Here is a 14,140-nt window from a genome sequence, read left to right as displayed (position 1 = left end):
CTAGATCAGGGCCGCAGCAGAGACAGTTCCCCTTCGCCCCCATGGACCTGATCTGGAAGCCCCCACAGCTCCTATTTGTTTGTTTGAAAAATTACCTTCATTTTTGTTATGGCCCTCACTTTTAAGAACTAGCACTTCCTAATCCATGGGGACAGCACTATCTGCAAGAGGCGCAAGAAAATAAAACAGCATTCTACACAACAACAGATGTTTCATTGTGACAGGAAAATACAAGGCGCCAAAGCACCATGCAAGGTATCTCAGAAACTGCTTGATTTTTTTCAGTTTACTTTGTCGTCGTTTCCTCCTTTCTAGGTATATACCTTCACAGTGCTGCCAAAATGCATTACAAACTGACTACAAAATAGCATTTCCCAGGGGAACCGGAATAGGAGGCAAACTACATTTCTGATCGTCTAGATGGCTGGTGGCGATATTTGGGGCACAAACTGTTTTGCATTTCTTGATTACCATCCTCCTACTAGGGATCATCTTTAGAACCCTTAGGCAGCAAATCACTAAGCATCAATAGTCATCTTACAAGCATTTCAACATTTCAAAATTAAATATGCATATCCATTAGCTTCAAATAAAAATGAAAAATATATGCAGCCTGAATGCAAGACGGATGTGTTTAACTATACAAGGTGTACCCAGTAGAAGGGGCAGGGGGGAATGCTAGCAGTGCTGTTTTTTTTTCTCCAATAAAGTTCCCACTAAAGCATGGCAGGCAATCATAACGATATAATGAACATTGCAATTTAAAAAAAATGAATGCCATAAGAGAATGAAACAATGAAAAAATTAATTGTGCAGAGCTTCCATTAATCATCCAAACATGGGATGGTAGTGACTGACAATTTTTCCTGACTTTTATAGAGACGTCAGTTTCAAAATGATGTATCCGGTCATGTTTTCAAAAGTTATCATTCCAAAGGTACACAGAGAGCACTACTGGGTCATTTAAATTACAACCAGACCCCATAGTAAAATACCTTGATTCAGTCGCAGAGGACAAGCTTTGCATGATGAAAGTTAGAAGCTCGGCATCTCCACTCAAATGATCTCAGGTAGCAGTGGGAAAGACTGTTCCATGAGATCTTGGGAGAGCCAGTGCCAATCAGATTAGACATTACACTACTGGATTGATGGCTTGACAGTTGTCGCATTCCCATGTAACACTAAGCCAAACCATGACTTACCACAAACATGCTAGCTCCCAGGGAGAACGCAACCCCTTTGATCATCCCCGATTATTTTAGCTAAGCACAACAATGAAGCCAAGGTTGGCTTAGTGTATCACCCACACACTGATCTATGGTTAAGTTATCTCCTCCTTAATCATGGTCTGTAGCCAAGGTTTGCTCTTGACTACATCACAGTTAAGGAGCGTAGAGTTTAAGCACAATCCCACCTTCAGATGACCTGTTAAGCCAAACTTTGGCATCACTGCTATACTAAACTGACTGGTTTGGAGCAAAGTGAATGCGAACCATTGTTGGGTTTACTGTGTCACGCCACCAAGGGCAATGCAAAGCAGTTCATGCCAAACTTTAAAACAAGAGCAGAAACAAGAAGGTGACTTGGGCCCCTACTGAAATAATCCTCTCAGTTCCTGTGATTACTTTTTCACTAAGTGGTTAGACACCATTAAACCCCAAATATCTATATTTCCACTTCATTTTATAAAAGTCTTAAATCTTTCATTCATTACAATTTAGGAGCAACTATCTATGCGACCTCTAGTTTACTATCCAAGAAGTATAAGAGATACTAAAGAATTATTGACAGAACAACAGAATTAGATTTGGGTAGCAAGATGAAAAATGGAAGCTCTGCCCATGTATTAATGCATGGCTGGTTAGTTAGATCAACAGTGGACACATTCCCAGTACCAAGAATGATATAAAAATAAAGTAAAATAAAATAGCAGAATACTATAAAACATGTAGCTTACTTTGTGCTTTTTCACAGAAGTTTATCTGAAAGCCTAAAGCAAAAAAGATAAGTTCTAGTTCATTTTCTGGAAAATAGATATTTGCACAACCTTTAAAAATCACATTTCATGTTCATTTAAAAAAACCACCCTCAAACACCAAGTAAAAGGTTAAATCACTGCCTGAGTTGCAAAGACAGTACTCCAATAACCTGTTTTCTTGTCAATATCTAATACCTTTTGGAAAAGTCAAAGTTGTACTATACAGTACTGTCCAAAACATCAGTAAAGCATCAGCAGGTGGCTGTCCAGATCAGGTCAGCTACAGAGGTTAAGTATTAGTTTGTTATTAACTTTAAACAAAATGTTAAGAACAAATGGTGATTTTGCTAGGAAGTTTCCCACATGTACTTTCCGAAGTTAAATAAGTACACGAATCATGAAGGCTTCCCAATATTAGATTTGTATTTCTGGGTATACTGTACATGTGCAAGTATTACTGTCTGTTTTCACCATTCACCGCAGAATTATATCTGACTTAGTTTAAGAAACAGACAGATGTTGTTTCTCCAGCTTGTCTAAATAATGCAGATAAACCCAATTTGCCTACTTTACTTTTTTGCATAATTTATGTCACTTTTGCTAGTTGTAAGGAGGAGTAAGCACATATCCAAGGTACTAATACTTCAATCCCTCCCCACTGAAAATCCTGTTGAGTGAGTCGTTCTCTGGTTTCTGAGGTTTCTCTTAATCATTCTCTGAACATAAATAATAATCCTATTTTTAAATAAGACATGAGAAATTCAGGTTGCTACATTTTGTGCCCAATATGAAGATTCATGTTTGCCCCAAAATTGTGGATAATGCATTCACAAAACACTGGAAGTCACATATGACTTTTTAAATGTAACATGCTAGTATATATATATTGCCACTTGCAGAAGTGGAACTGAGAAAACAGTGACTTGTTGAGGCCTGCATAGTAATCCATGAAACTATAGGGCACTTGACCCTCTGCATTCATTTCTTTCTTTCAATACACAATTAGCTGTTGTTAATGGTCAACTGAGAGGATAGGTTTATACTAGCTGCACTTGTGAAAATTCACAGGTATATAAATGTGAATGGTGAAAATGGCAGTCTTCTATGCTCAGCCATAATCATTGAGTACAACATAATGACCTTGCTGCAACAAACCAGTGATGTACCTAGTTCAGCATTCTGTCTCTAGTAGGGGGCAACAAGACACCTTAGGAAAGTCACAGGCAAGACATGAATGTAATAACCACACTCTGTTTCAACCCCCCCCCCCCCAAGAAATCAGATAAAACTTGCCTTTAATCATGGAGCTTTCATTTAGAATGTCATCACTTATACTGATTGGCCAACCTATATTCCATTACTATCTGACACGTAATGGCCCAATTTGCACATTAACTATAGTTTATTGTGAACACAGAGACTGCTTTCACTGTGCTCGTCTCCTATGGCGAGCAGGAGCAACAAGCTGCAATCCCTGCATTAGTATTTTGTCTGAACTGGGAGCTGTGGTTTGTTTCACTTAGGCAAACCATGGCCAGGAAGCCAAGAACAAATCTTGGCTTCACATCATAGTTTGTTTGGACTTAAACAAACCACAACCCCAGATTCAGATGCTATACTAAGCGAGGGTTTGTGGTTAACTGCTGCCAGAGGCAAGGGGAGGCGCTAAGTGGGAACCATCTGTGTGTTCAAGGTAAACTATGGTTTGTTAACTATGGGTCCTGATGTGTGAATGCTGCCATTCTGTCCAAGATAAGAAGTAACTATCTGGTATGATATAAGCAGAGAACATTTTATTAAGGCATTGCTGATAGCTTCTAACACAGTATCAGCTTTGTCTGTCTAAACTGGGTGTTTTTCTGCAAGTATACCGTATTTTTCTGTGTATAAGACTAGGTTGTTTTTACCAAAAAAATCAGGTTTAAAATTGGGGCTCGTCTTATACACAGGTAGTGCTGAGGGGTGTTTTCTTAATTTGGAGTCCCCCAAAATAGTCTTATACATGGGGGCATCTTATACACAGAAAAATACGGTATTTCCTTTCTCTTTTATGGTAAGATTCATATACAGCTCATCTTGGAAACTAGAAAGAAAAAGACAGACACAAATGCCACCTACTCTACTCTTTGAGTAGAGAACCTCACAAACGTATTTGGAAATAAAGAGCAGAATCTAATCAAGTACTTTTGCTAGTGCAAGGACTTCTGGCTGCAAAGTGGAACTTCCCCTCCCTCTTCTCCCCCAATATCCCCACCCTTTTGCACCCTTAATGTGTTCTGAGGATTCTCCCAACCCTGCAAAGAGGATTTGGGGAGATTGCAGGGAGGGGCACACAGGGAGAAGACGGATAAGTTCTGTTTCACTAGCAGAAATCCCTGAGCTAGTGAAAACTTCACTGGACATTGCCAAAAGGTTTGAGTAGCTTTTCTATCAAATACCACAGCCCAGCTGAAGGAAAATTTGCACCAAATTCAATGCTTTTACACATGAACCAGAATAATGACCATCTTGTCCAAGAATAGGAGTAAAAAAGTAACACCCCTAGATATTTGACTGAAAAGTACAAGCAATGTCTGTTACTGTGTACACGCAATCTGGAAAAAATAATAATGAAAACTCTAGGACAGAGGGCTAACATACTTGTTCCTTTCTGATAAGATGCAGGAACAGATAAAATCTCCAGATATTCTGAAGTAAAATTTACTTAGTTTAAAAAGTTGTTTTGAAAAAATTGGTTGCTGATTCTGATTGAGTTTCCATAACTAGCCCAAGAAAGAAGCCAAAACAAGTCTATGCAAATATTCAGTTGCAAGTTGAAAACAAGGGATTTGGAATCATATGCAAATCAAAAGGAAAGAATCTACTCTGGCATTTGACAACAGCTTGGAAGCATATTGAGCCTACTCATACAGCTCAACATTTGACATAATTTGCTATCCAGCTCTGAAAGCTACACTTTCTAAAGTTTGGCCACCTTTTCTCGAGTCAGAGAAAAGGACCATGAATGAACAAATCCAGAAGATATGGTACTTAAGCTCAGCAAGAGCCTCAGGCAAGAAAGAAAAAAGCCAGCCAAATCAGCTAAAAAGCAAAGGACAATAGGAAAGTAACCAAGATGGTCTTGGTAAAGTAGCTGACATCCTTTCAGAATGTTCCATTCTGTTATTACAATCAATAACTTTTTGGCTGTAAAGGGAGCAAGGCTTGTTTCTGCTAACTAGTTTCCTCTGGGACAGGACACATCTGAATTCTAAACACAGATTATAGAGAGCAACTGTCTTATTATTTTTATTTTATGTTAACTTCAAAATATGGATGGGCTGAAGAAACTTGTTTTGGCCTAAAATGAAGAAATAAAGTTGTCAGATGTAAATATAGAGGGCACAAGGAACATCAGAAGCAAGCAACAAACAAAAACATAGTAGCAAAAAGATAGGTATTAAATGGCATGGTCCAAGAACAAAGAGGGTGTATTCATTAACCAATGGGAACCAATACAACATCCAATTCATTACAAGGTTTTTCCAAGTCTTTAACTGGTATGCCTACATGTTTCCAAGATTTTCTAAAAGCGTGAGGTCTAGAAACATGTTATGATTCTGAGCCTTTCAGAAAAACCTGCCTACAAATTATAATCCCGTGCAGATTTAAGAACATAAGAAAAGCCTGCTGGAGCAGAAAAATGACCCATCTAGTCCGGCATCCTAGTCACACAGTATGCCCAACCAGATGCCAAACGAAATTCACAAGCAGGAGCCAAGCAGAAGAGCATTCAACACCACCTCATGGTTTCCTGCAACTGGTATTCAGGTGCATTACTGCCTCCAACTATGGAGCCATCATAGCTAGTTGCCATATATGCCTTATGTCCAATCCTTTTTTAAAGCCATCCAAGTCAGTGGCCATCACTACCTCCTTAGTTTAGTGAGTTCCTTAGTTTAACTAGGTGCTGCATTAAGAAGTATTTTCTGCTATTCGTCCTGATTCTTCCAACATACAGCTTCACTGGATGTGCACAAGTTCTAACGTTTTAAGAGAGGGAGAGATACTCCCACTTTCTTCAAGTCATGCTAATTTTATAAACTTCTATAATGTCAACTCTTACTCGCCTTTTCTCTAAACAAAAAAGTCCCAAACATGACAAGCTTTTCTCATAGTGGAATTACTTGATCCCCTTGATTGCTTTGGTTGCTCTTTTCTGAATCTTTTCCAATTCTACAAGATTCTTTCAGGGGTGAGGCATCCAGAACTGTACACAGTATTCCAAATGCAGTCACACCACAGATTTTGTATTATCACTGAGCTATCCACTACGACCCCAAGGCCTCTGTCCTGTTCTCAGACTCCGGGAACATGTGTTTAATATTAATATTTGTCGTCGTGACATGCAGCACTTTACACTTGTTTACACTGAACTGCATTTGCCATTTTGCCACCCATTCAATCAGTTGGGACTTTCTGGAATATATAATATTATATATCTCAAGTACCCTTGATAAGACTGTGGATGAGAATCAAGCCATGGAGTCATGGGGGGGGGACGACGACACACACCTAGTATTGAATTGTCTTTCCGAGCACTAAATTCTTGGAATGCACAAAAACATTTTCCAAGTGAAGCATTATAGTGGTATAACAAAGTATTTCATTCAGAACAGAAATAGGGTCAAAATCAATCAATATCCAACAGTTCACTCCAAGAAGAGGCTAATGCACTCTTCACATGCTTTTAGCTGGTAACACTGGTCCACTTTTCCTGCATGAGGAGAACATCCACTTGAGCTCTTGACTGAAATCTTCCTATGCTGGCACTTATACTACATTTATGCAACAAAAACCTATGTTGTGGGAAATGACACAGGGGAAATGGTATGAGTGAACTGAACCAGATACTGATGTAGTATGTCACTTACCATCCAAATAAATCTTGGGAAGGAGAAATACCAAACTCAACTCCACAGCATGAAAGAGCTACAGGACTGTTTCTGACGTTTAATTATAATTCACTGCTCTGATCTAAAGACTCACAGGACCTCCAATGCTCATATGGAGCTCTTAGTGATGGGTAGCTCCTTGCATGTAATGGGATGCCACCCTGCCACAGGTAAATGAGGAAGCTCTTGTGTGCATGAGAGCTACACGTTATTTACTGCTGTATCAACGCATGAACTGGCGTCTAAACAGGCCCACTGGTCTATTAATACCTTGTTGAAAAGAGAACCATAGGTTTTTCACAAGCTTATGTATCCAATACAACTCCTCAAATTCTGCTTGCGCTCACACTTCTAATCAGTGCTATTTTTCGAGAAAAAGAAGTGCTGGAACTCACCATGAACGCCTCCCTTGTTCTCTTATAATAGCAATGGCACCCACCTGAGAGGTGCCGGAACGGAGTTCAGGGGAGTTCTGGCTGGAAAAAAAGCCCTGCTTCTAATGCAGTTTGATACAAGTTTTGAGTAAAAAGGAGTTGTTTAGGATTTCTTAATTCAGTAAACAAGCACAAGGAGAACCTGAAAAGATTATGATGTACAGTACTATGGCCCTACATGTCTGTTTTTTAAAATTTAGCGTAGGCACTTTCAATTCAATTCAAAATCAACAATTTTTAGATGGTTATATAACCAGCAATGAGAACACAGCTTTTTTTTTTACAGAACAAGTGCACAGAAATGAAGCTGACTCAGACCAATGATTTAGGCTGCAGTCCTATGCACATCACCTGGACTCAGTAGATCTCAGTGAGGAGAGATACACTGGACTGAATTACAAATACAAGATTCTTCCATACTGATTTAATAATGAAAATTTCCTAGTTTTCATTCATCATAGCCTTTGAACGAATTAGGTGATGAGTTTCAATAAAATCACCAGGTAAATTTCTTGCCAGGAATGAATACTTACATTTCTAACACTGAAAGCAGACAGAAAGGCAGGATAGAAGAAAACCAACTGTTTTTTGCCTTCAAAGAGAAGCACATCTGGGCAGTCTGCAGCCTAGTAAAGAGAACTGGTTCTATACAAGACTAAAGGTCATCTCCCACACTGTGATTTTACATTAAGTAATTAATGTACACCTGTAACATATTTCTGTGATCACTCACTTTGATTCAAATGTGCCTACTCATTAGAAAGACACAAGTACAGGTGGCGTTCACAGAGTGGTTCAGCAAACCCTTGCAATAAACTTTTACTTTGCAACAACCAAAGTTAAGGGTTAAAAATAGATATCCTGCATATTTTAGGCAAAAGAGTGGTTCGAAAGCCATTTCCCTTACTTAACACCATAATGTGGGAACCAGCCTGCCTTTCAATGTGGGCTGTTTTCCAATATGCAGAGGAACAAACACTCGTTTACCGCAAGACTACCCAGGTGAGTAATCAAAATTCAAATATCATAGCATACTGGTTTACTTGAGCACCCAAATGCATGGGTATTATTGAGAGTTAACTCCTAGGTGCCCATAGTACCATTTCTACTACAAGAGTATGGAGTGTGTTCCTATCCTTCCCATGTTAACACAGAATGTTACCTGGGAATAATACTAGGAGTAGTTAACGGCCTAAAAACAAAAGGAAAGGAAAAAGCAAAATAGCCTGCTATATACCAATCAACACTCTTGAGATCCCAAACTAAAACACTAAGCAAACAAGAAACAGCCCAATAAGGGGAGTGTCTTGCTACAAGAGCTACTAAGGATCTAATAGCTTGAGGATCTAACCAAGTATTAGGCCAAACATGTTAGTAGCATCTGGCAAACATTTTTCTTGTTACCCACAGAAACTCAGTGAGTGTGGTACTGCACTTCCAGGTGCTAAACAAAAAATAATATATTGCAACAAAACTGTGAGATGCTTACAGTACCATCAGAGTTGTACAATGAACAATCTACCTCTCATATAATTACCTAATCAAGAGCATTTGGAGTGTAAATAAAAAACAAACACCTCCCTATACTTGTACTTTCCTCCATCTAATACAGCTTAAGAGAGAAGTCTACATAGCTTTGCAGTTATATATAACAATATATATGTAGCTTCTCAGATACTGACCTTGAACACTTTGTAACACACACACACACACACACACACACACACACACACACCCCAAAAAAGGTGGTGGTTAGTGTCCAGTGCCAACTCAGCAGTAAAGCTCAATAACATTTACTATTCTGGTGTTTGTATGTATCTATGAAGGATACTTCAAACACAACAAAATCCCTATGTGGGAAGCACTTCTATACATGAAATAGAAGGCAAACAACATACAGGTATTTGACAATTGCGAACATGAGCATTTTGCTGCATGTACATAGGCTGGTGCTGAAAAGTGGCAAGGGCAGCTTCCTAGCATATAATGAGCAGGTGATGATGCCTTGTACTGAGTCAGGCCACCAGTCCCTAAAACTCTGTATTGTCTACTTTGACTGGCAGCAGCTCTCCAGATGTCTTTCACAGTCCTCCTACTAGAGATTCCCTTCAATTGCTATCAGTTATGTCCAAAATCCTGTACACTGCAGGGCATAACAGGCTTTCCAGGTTAGCTGGTTCGAAAGCTGTATACCAATCCTGACAACACCGTGTCCCAAGATACTGCAGTGAGTGATCATACACATTTGTGGGAGGAGAGAATTGATTATGAAGTGTTAAAACACTGGTCTCACAGCACCATTCATTATTTCAACAGTACAAACCTAATCCTATACTCATTTCACCGGATACACCACTAATTTTAGTTTCTATGTATTAAATGGAGTTGTTAGGAAAACAGTGTTGAGTTTACATTGTAAATATTAAGATATACTTTCAGCTTTATTTTGTTAAATATTTTACCAAGTACATAGGTATCAAAGTGTCCCTCTCCAAAAATTTAGTAGGTACACAGAGAGGCTTCTTATGGGCATAATCAGAATTATTGGGTGGTAAGCCAACATCTGTTTCTCAAAAACACTTGCTCAATATGCAACAACGCTGAGAAAAGGACCTTGCACTTTCCATCCACATCTCACATTCATGCACTCTGCATCCTCCTTAATTACAAGCACACCTACTAATAATCTGATACAGTACTCCCTTTATTCAAGCAGAGAAGCACTCACTGTTATGCATTCCCCATTCAATCAAAACCACCTTCTAACTTCAATGTCAGAAAGGCCTCACATCTAATCTAACTACATATTGCACTCCTAAAAAACCCCACACAAGACCACTTTCCCCCTGCATGCCTACAGAAAAACCACTTATGGACTCCAGACACATCATACATTTAAAGCACACACAAACACGCCACCAACTTATGGGGACTGTAATCTGCAAAGGTGCTGGGAATTGTAGCTCTGTGGGGGTTAAATTAAGGTTCTCAGGACTCTTAGAGAGGTGCTTTAAATCTATGGGGCCTACACAGACCTAGTTTTTGTTTACCCCTACACCCCACCCCCACCCCAAGGGCAATTAGGCTGCAATCCTGTACACACGGACCGGAAAGTAAATCCCCTTGAACTCAACAGGACTTACTTCTGAGCAGACATGAGCAACATGGACATGCTACCTCTACCCCCGACCTTAACGCATGCGTTCTTCCGACACATACCTTCGTTAGTCAGCCAGACGTCAGCCTCGTATTTTTTGCTTATTAATTCTGTTTTCCCAGTAGTGATCACGCCCTGGCGATTAGGCTCCCCACACCCTCCCCAGACTTACACCCCGAACCGTAGTTACTCCCATCACCCGGAAACCGCCCACATGCCCCGGGCAGAGGAGATAGAAGGCCCCGAGTTTCCCGTCACACGTACATCTAGGCACACGTATAGCCGCCACCCCCAACTGCACCCCTACCCGTGTTGCCGCCCAGAAGCGCCTGTTCACACACACGAAGCTTCGCCGCCGCCGCCCCGCTTTCCTCGTCTCCCTCCCTACACACCACACCCCCCTCCCACCCAGCGGAGCCCCACACGGGAAAGCGGCTCTTCTCGGCTTCGCTGGAGAACTCCAGGCGGCCGAGGCCTCTCGGTCTCCGGCGAGGCCTGGTCCAGCTCGGGCGCCCCCTCCCGTCCCCGCAGCCAGCCAGCCAGGCGGGGAGCGTGTGGTGGGCGGCGAGGGTTGGAAGGGAGCGAAGCGCCGCGCGGCCTACAGCTGGCTCCGCGGGCGTCGCTTCGGGCCCGGCTGCCGCCGCCGCCGCTCCTCCCCAGACGCGCTTCCCTTACCCTGCATGCTGCTGACTGTCGTGTGCGCCGCCTGGGACCCGCCGCCGCCGGAGCCAGAGCCGGGGCCGGGAGCCGCCATTGTGCAGCGCGCCAGACGCGGAGGGAGGGAGGGAGGGAAGGAGGGAGAAGGGGACGGACGGCAGGAGGAGGGAGGCTGCAATGCAGCAGGAGCGGAGGAGCAGCGGACCCGACCCCCTCCTTGCCCGTCCCGCGCGCCCGCCCTCGGCTCCTCGCCCGCGCGCTACTGCTGCTGCTCCCTGCCCCGCTCGCTGCTCCCTTCAGCCCCAGCAGGCAGCTGGCGGTACACCCGGAGCCGGGACTCGCGACAACAGGCGCCAGCCTCCCTGGCCCCGACCGACCCAAACCACCGCCAGTCGTCGTCGTCGCCGTCCTCCTTCTCCTCCTCCCTCTCTCTCTCTCTCTCGGCGCTACTGGGGCTCCGCTTGCAGCCTCCGCCGTCCGCTCGTCCCCTCCCACCCTCGCGGCATCAGGGTAACCCCTCCCAGGCAGCGGGCGGGACGGATGATGCCTCCGACGGCTTCGCCCAAAAAGACGCAGGAAGAGGGAGGGAGGCAGGAAAAGGAGGCGCGAGGAGGAGAGACCCAGCTGGATCCGGCGGCGGCGGCGGCAGGCCCGGCTCGTCTTGCACCCGCCGCCTCCCACAATGGCGAAGCTGATGCCCCGCCGCCGCAGCCCCGTTGTCCCCGACTCGCAGATGCCCCAGAAGCCGGTCATTCAGATGACTGACGGCAGTAGAGACGAGAGGTAGCCATTGGCCGCCTTGTTGGTCTAATCCCCTTTCTGAAACAGCCCAGCTTGGCGGCCATCTCTCATGTTGTGACAGCGACTTCGGTGGTTTTAAACGGGCTGAAGAGATTCTTCCTATTGTCTGTCCTGCATCATCCCCCAACCTCCTATCTTTCGGATGAACCCAGATCTAGTACCTGTATTATGAGAGAGAGAAACCCGCTCTTCTTTCTCCGCATATGAGGAGAGCCTTGCCGCATCACACGGAAGGTCCGTCTAGTTTAGCGTTCTCTCCTGCGCTTAATTTTATACACCTATTTGCTCGCCTCCCCCTGTCCTGGTAAATGAGCCACGGCAGCAAGCAACTTATTCCAACAACTTACATCTTTTCCATAACTCTCCTGAATCTTTTGCAACTAGATAACAAAACATTGTATCTTGAAATATAGTGATTAAATACCTCAAACGAGATTATATCTTAGAATTACTTCCTGATTCTTTCAAATGATGCAATGTTGAATGAAAAGACATTTCTATATAAAATGAATCACATATCTTCTTTGTGGGTTCTGTGGGCATTCTGGAATATGTTCACAAATAAAGCTACAAGACGTTTATGGAAAAATCACATGGAATAACGAAAATTATGTTCACATATGACCTGCCTTTCCTGATACTAACATATGTGGATTAAAAAAAAAATAGGGACAGCAATCTTTCTTTCTTTTGGTAACCTTTTTATTCTTAGCCACCTTGATTTATTCTGAAAAACAGGTGGAATATAATTGTATTTAAATAAATGACTTGTCCCATATGCTTATGTTCCAATCCAAGCGCTTCCATTAAATCCTGAATTACCCTGTTTCCTCTTTTCTGCAAATGAATCTTATCCTTCCCATTTCATCTTTCATGTTTATTCAATGAGATAACAGGTAGTTCTTTTGTTTTCTTCCACCTTTGCAGAATTAAGATCAACATGCCGAAACTCATCAAACCTGATCCCAAAGTTCTCAGTGGCCCCTTTTGTCTCTTCCCTATGGTGCTTCTCATACTGACATAGCCCAAGTGTGAAATCTTGTATGGTACCTACTTCTTCCTATCAATTTCCCATTAATTTGAATTAAGCTCATATAATACTTTTAACTTGGATGTAAGCCCTGTTTGCAATGCAATATTATGCATGCCTACCCATTGAGTTTATTGGGGCTTGCAACTATATGAGTACAGGTTTGCAGCCCAATTCTAATATATAATTTTCCAGAAATATGGTTCTTTCAATGTGCCTGGAAGCTCCACTGAAGAAATGGCTGTATATCACTCAGCCTGGGACCAGTATGTGTTTAGGGTCACAGCATAATTTTCCAGTGTAATTGGCCAACACTTCCCAATTAGCTGGAATCCAGGAAAGGAAACGCAAATAAAAGCCTCAAGAAGCATATTTAATTGGTTTCATGTATATGAAAGGTCATGCCAGCATAAATATGTCCACAGTGCAAGAACTGATGTGCCCAGTTCTCACTTGACAGCTGCCTGGAGCAGTATGAAAATATTTATTTCATAACAGTTTTAAACCCGTTTTTCTCAAAAGGGAGAAGCTTCCAGTAAATTATACATGGCAACATATATTTTTCATACATCCCCCTTGTTGGTGACCCTACTGCCACTGTTACTGGAGTGATTTCAGAGAGACTTTTTCGGGCTTCTGGCAGTTAAGGGGCAAGGTCTGCTGCCTGGAAAAGGAAGGTACAACCAGGTCAGCTTTGAAGTCCTGGCAAGTGGGTCTTTAGTTAATACACTGGACTGAGCAGGGCCAGATTTAGGTCTGATGAGGTCCTAAGCTACTGAACGCGGGTGGCGCTGTGTGTTAAACCACAGAGCCGAGGACTTGCCGATCAGAAGGTCGGCGGTTCAAATCCGTGCGATGGGGTGAGCTCCCGTTGCTCGGTCCCAGCTCTTGCCCACCTAGCAGTTCGAAAGCACGTCAAGGTGCAAGTAGATAAATAGGTACCGCTCCGGCGGGAAGGTAAACAGCGTTTCTGTGCACTGCTCTGGCTCGCCAGAAGTGGCTTTGTCATGCTGGCCACATGACCCGGAAGCTGTACGCCGGCTTCCTCAGCCAATAATGCGAGATGAGCGCCGCAATCCCAGAGTCGGTCACGACTAGACCTAATGGTCAGGGGTCCCTTTACCTTTTAAGCTACTGAATAGGGATGCG

General features: G+C 42.8%; 1 protein-coding gene across 12 annotated transcripts in view; it reads right to left on the bottom strand.

The window, feature by feature from the left end:
- The window catches only part of MAP2K4 (mitogen-activated protein kinase kinase 4), a 47,775-nt gene extending 35,847 nt beyond the window's left edge, over positions 1-11,928 (bottom strand). For 4 of the 12 annotated variants that reach the window (XM_083725867.1, XM_083725872.1, XM_083725871.1 and 1 more), the window contains exons 1-2: positions 11,538-11,928; positions 1,958-1,990 (exon numbers count right to left, since the gene is read on the bottom strand). In XM_083725867.1, coding sequence (XP_083581993.1) covers positions 1,958-1,990; positions 11,538-11,913 — 409 coding nt within the window. In that variant the 5' untranslated portion in view covers positions 11,914-11,928. Of the gene's footprint in view, positions 1-1,957; positions 1,991-11,178 lie in introns of all 12 variants that reach the window. The other 8 variants (XM_083725874.1, XM_083725878.1, XM_083725868.1 and 5 more) reach the window with 7 other exon arrangements.
- Positions 11,929-14,140: the final 2,212 nt, after the last annotated feature.

The sequence above is a fragment of the Podarcis gaigeae genome (genome assembly GCF_964106915.1).
Source record: "Podarcis gaigeae genome assembly, chromosome: 2".
Classification (NCBI taxonomy): Eukaryota; Metazoa; Chordata; class Lepidosauria; order Squamata; family Lacertidae; genus Podarcis; species Podarcis gaigeae.
Note: the sequence above shows the minus strand (reverse complement) of the source record. Positions and strands in the feature narration are given on the sequence as shown.